This window comes from Varanus komodoensis, unplaced genomic scaffold (genome assembly GCF_004798865.1).
Source record: "Varanus komodoensis strain SLA01 unplaced genomic scaffold, ASM479886v1 scaffold55, whole genome shotgun sequence".
In the NCBI taxonomy this organism is placed as follows: Eukaryota; Metazoa; Chordata; class Lepidosauria; order Squamata; family Varanidae; genus Varanus; species Varanus komodoensis.
In genome coordinates this window covers 1,328,098-1,334,906 of record NW_025336157.1, presented here as the reverse complement: position 1 = coordinate 1,334,906, position 6,809 = coordinate 1,328,098, and the positions used below count along the sequence as shown (strand labels likewise).

Here is a 6,809-nt window from a genome sequence, read left to right as displayed (position 1 = left end):
TGCTGTCCCTGCAGGCGGTGCCGGAGCTGCTCCGCGCCGTCCTCCGCCCCCTCCAGCAGACCCGCGCCCGGGGCCCCGCCGCCGCGCCCCTCGCGGCAGAGACCCCCGCCCGCAGCCCCGCCGAGCCCTTTCCCCGTCGTGTCCCCCCTTCTGGTCCGCGCAGAAGCCTGTTTCTCAGCGCCCCCCGACCCCGTCGGCAGCTCCGAAGAGCCTCGGGGAGCTTTCCAGCGAGGTGTCGGTTTGCGCCGGGGAATGATGGGAGGTGCGGTTCAGCACATCTGGATGAGGCCCGATGGGAGTCCCCGTAGGGGGTGCTCGGCTGTCCCCTTCCCTCCGCTGGTCGGTCGCAGCCTTTCGTGGCCTCGGACGTGTCCTAAGAGCTCTTGGGACGTTGTCGCTGGCTGTCGGGACGGTCCCTTCTCCTATGGGAGCAGGGCTTTTTCTGCAGAGGGAAACTTTGGGGGCGGGAAGGGGGCTTCTTTTGTAGATCTTATGTCTAGTCCTGAGCGGTTTCCTTGGCTTTCCTCTGGTCAGAAAGCTATGGCTTTCTCTCTCGCTGTACTGTTTATCATCTTGGGAGGCTTCAGTCACGGTTTTTATCACATTCATCATTATTAAAAGCAGTTTTATTCCCATTCCTCCCTTATGCTTTCAAGTCCAAGCAGCAGAATAGCCTGCGCTCTAGAGCTGAGTGTGGGTGGTCACTTAATCATTGGTTATCGTGGTGTCTGAACCCAGCAGGGCTAACAACCCATGAAGAGATGCCCTGGTTTGTTGTCAGGTTGCAGACTGAGCTCTCCCGGATGGTTTGCTATTTGGGTTTGGTTCAGATGACATGCTAACCTGCTGTTTCTACAGCGACTCCACTTATCCATTGAATGCGTTAGTATATTGTTAGCCATGAATGGGGTGCAGAGAACATGAGAACCCTGGTTCAGCCTGGTTCATACTCGGCCCTGTGATCAAGTTTTGTCAGAACCCAGCCACGTGACCTTTCGGTCCAGCTGGTGGGATTCTCAATGTCATCCCTTGGCCACTGGTTTGCCAGAGAGGCATTCTTCAGAGAAGAGGATTGTTATATATATATGTGATTAGAAATGATTATATATGATTATAAAGTGATCAAGACATGTGAAATTTGTTTGGGATTGCATCGTTGTATACTTTATCTTGCCAGATCTCCTTTGCTTATTTAAATTATGGCCCTGCAACCTCTCGATGTATTAATATCTTTATTTTTTAGATTTTTATTAGCTTTATGCCTTAGCAATCGCTCCTCAGAATAGCTTATATAGTTGTCGGCTTGCTTAAGACTTCCATCATTTGCACTCTATTAAAAAATAATGGAATTCTTCATTTGGGCTCGATTCTTCCTCCTTAGAATCAATCTCCTTGTTTTCTCTGGTCATTCCAATTTCACACTGAAGACATGTCTGTGTTTCTGTGATTCATGCATTCTCCACATAATGTGTCCTAGGCATAATTACCCCCAAATCATTAATTACCACTTGGAAACTGCCAGGTGTACCTGCCTTGAATTTGCAGTTGGCGTCTGTTTGGATGTACAAATGAACATATGAAATGGGGAAATTTTCTGCCCCAAAATCCCATGCCAGAAATTGTTCTCTTCCTGAAAACGCCCTGCATCATTGGCACACAGGGCAAGTTTGAATGGGGGGGATTCACACATCTCTTCCCCCCTCCATACTTAATAGTCTTTCTTCTTCACTCAAGGCCCGAATCAAGAAGATCATGCAGACGGACGAGGAGATAGGCAAGGTTGCTGCCGCGGTCCCCGTGATCATTTGTATCCTGGCTGCGGGGGGCAACTCCCTCCCACCCGAGCACAAGCAACGAGGCTGCAGGGCGAACTTCCTCCTCGCAGGAGACGATTCTGCCACGCCAAATTTTCCATGGTGTTGCAGATGCTGTGTAAGGTGCTCCCCCAGATGCATCTCACATGGCAACCCCCCCCCCCACCCCAGGGCCAGAATTCCAACTCTTTGTTGACTTGCGGCGGGCGCAACTCAGTTGCTTCATTAGATACAACATGCACTGATAGTAAATTGTGTTTTTCTGCAAGAATGGCTTCCCGCTCTGCAGAAAAAACAAACACAAACAAAGAAGAAACAAATCCCCTCTTTTATGCTGGTTTCTGGGTGCGAAAATCATGGATTCTCCTTTGTTTTGGATGGCCTGCTGTAAGTTCCATCCTGAGAGAAGGAAAAGGCAGGGACTAAAGGGAGCTAAACATTCCATTGAAGAAAATAGGGTGAGTTGCCCATTTTTAAAAGTCTTATTTTCACGAGCTTAACACCACCATCAGCTTTCTGTAAGTCTGGAAAGATCGCAGGTCCTTGCTGGGTGCGTTTTTTTGCTCTTAATGTCCGCTTGGGTTGATCTAAAGATTGTTTTCATATTTAGAGATTCTCCCCACGTATATAAATAGCCTTATCTTGTTCTTAGGAGATTGCATTCCCAAGACTGATAGACCATCTGTTACTGCAGTTGGCTATACAAGGGAATATTTATGGTGTTTATTATCTTAGGGAGCAATTGCAATCATCAGCCTCCAAGCTTGGAAGATCATGAGAGGGGGAAAAGGGTGGAGGACTAGGCAGCTTATAAGAAATTGGGCAGCTCATGTCTTCCCCACTCTCTGCCTCCCTGGAACACCCCTTGCCCCCTCTCTGAGGCACTGCCCCAGCTTTGGAGAAGCATTGAGGTTCTTCCCTCAACAGCTGCAGGGCGGATGGGGAGGGAGACCAGAGTACGGATCCCCCACTCCGAGGTTGCAGCTCTGTTTCTGAGCTCGGATCCGGGAAGCTGGGGGATCTTCTCCCACCTGCCCATAGCTCAGTGGTGGAATGCTTGCTCTGGATGGGGAAAACCCCGAGTTTTGCTTGCCTCCATCAGCTTCTTTAAAAGAAGCTGTCAGGTGACAGGAAAAAATCTCAGAGCCTGGGGAGCTGCTTCAGGACAGGGCTCCGGGTTTTGGTCCCTGCTGGGCAAGGAATCCTCCTCCATCTCCCTCCCTCAGTGCAGCAGCCTCTTTCGGCAGGCCCCTCCTGGCACGAGGGCCCCTGGCAGCTGCCCAGCCGTGCCCGTCCATGGCGCCAGCCCCGGCGCTCTAGTCCGACCTGGCCGGCGAACACTTCCTGCAGCTCGCGTTGCCTGCGTGCTCCGCTGCAGATCGGCAGGGTGGGATGGGACCTCCCTTCCTGGCATCCCTTAACTCGTGGCCACCCCAAGCTCGGGCACTGGAGCTCTTCCTCGAATCCCTGCTGAAGAAGGCCTGCCACGTGACGCAGTCCAGGAACGCCAAGACCATGACGACGTCGCACCTGTGAGTATCGGCGGCTGCCTCACCTCTTGCGTTCCCCCATCGACTCCAACTCCGCTCAGGGCATCACACGGTGGGCAGAGGACGCGGGGGCTTCCCACGGAAACCCGCAGCTGTGCAAGCGTCTTGCTTGGCAGAGCGCAGGGCAGGGCAGGGCAGGAAGGGGGGCTGACTGCTGGATACTCTCCCATCAGCCCTTGCAAGCGTGCCGAATAGCCAGGAATGCTGGGAGAATATCCAGCCATCAGATGCTCGAAACGCCTGGAGATCGCTCCACCCTGCTGATGTAGGTCAGCCTTCTCTAATATTGCACACTCCAGATGTGTTGGCCATGGGTCGCACCAGCTGAGGATGATGGGAGTGGTTGGCCAAGAAGCCTGAGGGTGTCAGGTTGGGGAAGGGAGGTGCCCACAGTCCAGACCTACATAGGATAATAATCTCCTGGCGTAGTATATAAGGCAAGCTCATATGTTCCTATTTCGACCAACCCTTTGTTTAGGATCATGAGGACTGGAATCTTACTTGCCCTTCTTAGGCAGGCCCATAACTCTGAATTAGAGCACCTGATTTACATGCAGAAGACACTCCTGCTCTGGTTAGGGCTGCAAATGAGGAGTGCCAATGAAGGACAGATAAATGTCGGATTGATCAACCAAGGGGCTGACCAGAGAGTGCGGTTCATAAAACTCCAAAACCATGAGGACTAGAAGTCTGTATTTAATGTTTTAAGCTGCAGTTGAGTGCCTGCTGCCTCTGGCTGCATCGCGAAGCCTGTGATCCATTTCTTGCAGGAAACAGTGCATAGAGATAGAGCAACAGTTTGATTTCCTGAAGGACCTCGTTGCTTCCGTGCCAGATATGCAAGGAGAAGCTGAAGAGAACCACATGGAGGGAGAGAAGGTTTCCCGGAGGTAAGAGGAGGAGCAGGGAGGCTGTCGCGTGGGGATGCCGCACCCACTTTTCCTGCAGGAGGCCCTGGACTCTTAATTCTGCGTGATGCTTGTCCTCATCTCCACCTGCTCCTCTCTCTTCAGGGGCCGAAAGCCTGGGAGTGGACGGAAAAACGGTGGCACCACAGGCAAGGGAAGGGACCTGAAGCAATCCGGCACAGACTCAGAGCAAGAGGTGGGTTGCCGCTGGGCCGGGAAATCTCTTCTGAGAGGAGGGAGTGTCCGACTTCCTCCCTTGGCCGGCTGTCCGTCCCCTGGGACTAGCAAGCACAGCCCCGTTCGATTCTCTGCCTCTTTTCCCACCTCCCTTTCACCCCCGGAGCAGCAGCTGGGCTATTTCTGCGTCTTCGCACAGCGCCTTGCGCTGCCCGGACAAGCCAGGGCCTAGGCGAATGTGTGAGCCGCCCAGCTGCGGGCATCTTCCCAGCGGCTTGGGAAGCTCAATCTAGCCGCCCCCTCGGAGGAGCAGGAATGAGGCCGGGACGGCTCAGCGGCTGAGCTGGATGCGGCCGCTGTGGGCAGGGGCAGCGTCTGGGGCTTGGTGCCCCCCAGAGTTGTCCGGAGCGACTTGGAACAGGGCGACAAGTTCACTCCAGGTCACCTTCTCTCGGTTCACGCAGGACGAGTCGGAAGACAGTGAAAGCAACGGCGAGGAGGAAGTGTCCCCAGCGGCGCCTCCTGCGCGACCCGCCACGCATCTTTCCACGTAGGCCCGTTATTTCGCTTCCGCTCTTGTTTGCTTCTTTAATTTGCAGGGGGCTGGAGAACCTATTCTAAAGTTCGGGGGGGGGCGGTGTTCCAGCACTGCGTGGGCCCAAAGGGGAAAGAGGCAGAGCTCAAATAGGAAAACACATCGAGATTTGACGTGTCTCCGAGGGAAAGTTCTTTCCCCCCGTTAATTTACTGGGGGGGAAAGATTGTCGGGACCCTTTGCCAGGGGATCTGGGGGTAAGCCCCAGGACTTGTCATGTGCAGCAGGGGCACTGATCCTCCTTCGACCCCAGCAGGAGGGCAAACTTTGGAAAAGCCCCCGGACGACCCACTGCATAGCTTAAAGCTCTCCCTGCAAGTAGAAGTCTCAGGAAAGGATTTCAAGTTTTCACAATTGTGGGGGAAGACAGCCAAAATGCAAGAAAACCACCAAAGGATCAGTGCTTGGAGGGGTGCAGACACCAAGTCTGAGGTGTCGCACCCCAGTTTTCCTTCCGTGACGCCTGGAAAGGGTTCCAGGCCTCGCTTTTGCCCACCGTGAATGGAGCACCCAGGAAGCCTGGCAGGATCAGCCTTCCTAGATTCCCTGGTAGTCCCTGTCAGTGCCAGCGCCCATCCTGGGCCCCCATCCGGAGGTTTATCTAGCAGTAGCAGCTGTGTCTGGGAAGCCACCGACTTTTTGAAAGGTCCTACCATGCCTTGAGTGAAATATTCAGAATTCCAGGTAGTTTGCGACCCTCGTCAGGGTCCAGAACCCTCCTCATGCAACCTGGAGGGACTGCGTTTGGCCACGGGGCCAGTCTCGATCTTCTGCAAGGCATCCTGCAAGGAGAACTTCTGCCCCAAATTACGGTTCTCCTCGCCCAAGGGACCCCAGTCAGCTTCTGAGGCTTCGGGAGCCCTTCTTTGGGTCCCTGCCCTGTTGTTACGATCGTCTTTGGAGCCTCTTTTATGGGTTCCACCACCCGACAACTTAATACAAGGTTATCCCAGAAAAGGTCTTCTCTGCAGTGGCCCCTGATCTATGAAAACCTTTCCCTGGGAGACACGCCTTGCTGTCTTCATTGTATACACTTAGATCCCAGGTAAAAACCTTCCTCTTTAAGCAAGCCCTTAACCTTTCGTTTGTTGCTTTGGCGATCGCCTTTACTTCGGGCACCTCAGCATTTTGAACTTTTCTTTTAATGACTCTTATTCCAACAATTGCATTTTTGACACCAAAAGCGAATCGGGGCTTTTGGACAGCTCAAATTTTGAGCTCCGTGGTCGAGATCCAAGACATACCCAGGAACTGCAGAAAAAGATTTCCAGCCGCTCTCCAAACCATCAAGGAAGCAACCTCAGAGAGCACTGGATTCTAGGGGGAAGGGAGACAGTCGGAGCAGCCAATTCCTGAAGCCCCTTCCCCTCCCCTTGCAAAACGCCGTTGGCAAAAAGGCAGAGGAGGTGAAGAGCGGGGGGAAAGCTTCCCACCTGTAAACCATCCCGAGGTGCTTGCCAGAAAGCAAATGAGGACCCATTCGCCTTGCAGAACGCGAGCAGCCCTGCGCTCTAACGCCCAGCTGCCTCTTTCTCCCCTTTTCCTCCAGCATCCCAGGGCCCTACCTGCATTTCACCTCTCCGCCAGCACCTGCGATGCCCGTGCCTGTGTGTGCACCGACAGGAGACTTGCCCATGGCTTCCACACCTGCGCTGCTCACGCCGGCCAGAGAAGACGACGAGGAAGATTACGACTCTTAACCATAGTTCTCTTTTTCGCTGCTGCCACTTTGGGGCTGGGGGTGGGGGGGCGGGGAAATAGAGCA

The 6,809-nt window shown here is 53.7% G+C and overlaps 1 protein-coding gene across 1 annotated transcript in view; it reads left to right on the top strand.

Annotated features, from left to right (window-relative positions):
- The window catches only part of DRAP1 (DR1 associated protein 1), a 7,154-nt gene extending 350 nt beyond the window's left edge, over positions 1-6,804 (top strand). Inside the window, exons 2-7 of the mRNA XM_044448659.1 lie at positions 1,735-1,807; positions 3,253-3,346; positions 4,135-4,254; positions 4,378-4,468; positions 4,914-4,999; positions 6,594-6,804. Coding sequence (XP_044304594.1) covers positions 1,735-1,807; positions 3,253-3,346; positions 4,135-4,254; positions 4,378-4,468; positions 4,914-4,999; positions 6,594-6,744 — 615 coding nt within the window. The 3' untranslated portion in view covers positions 6,745-6,804. The remainder of the gene's footprint in view (positions 1-1,734; positions 1,808-3,252; positions 3,347-4,134; positions 4,255-4,377; positions 4,469-4,913; positions 5,000-6,593) is intronic.
- The last annotated feature ends 5 nt before the right edge of the window (positions 6,805-6,809 follow it).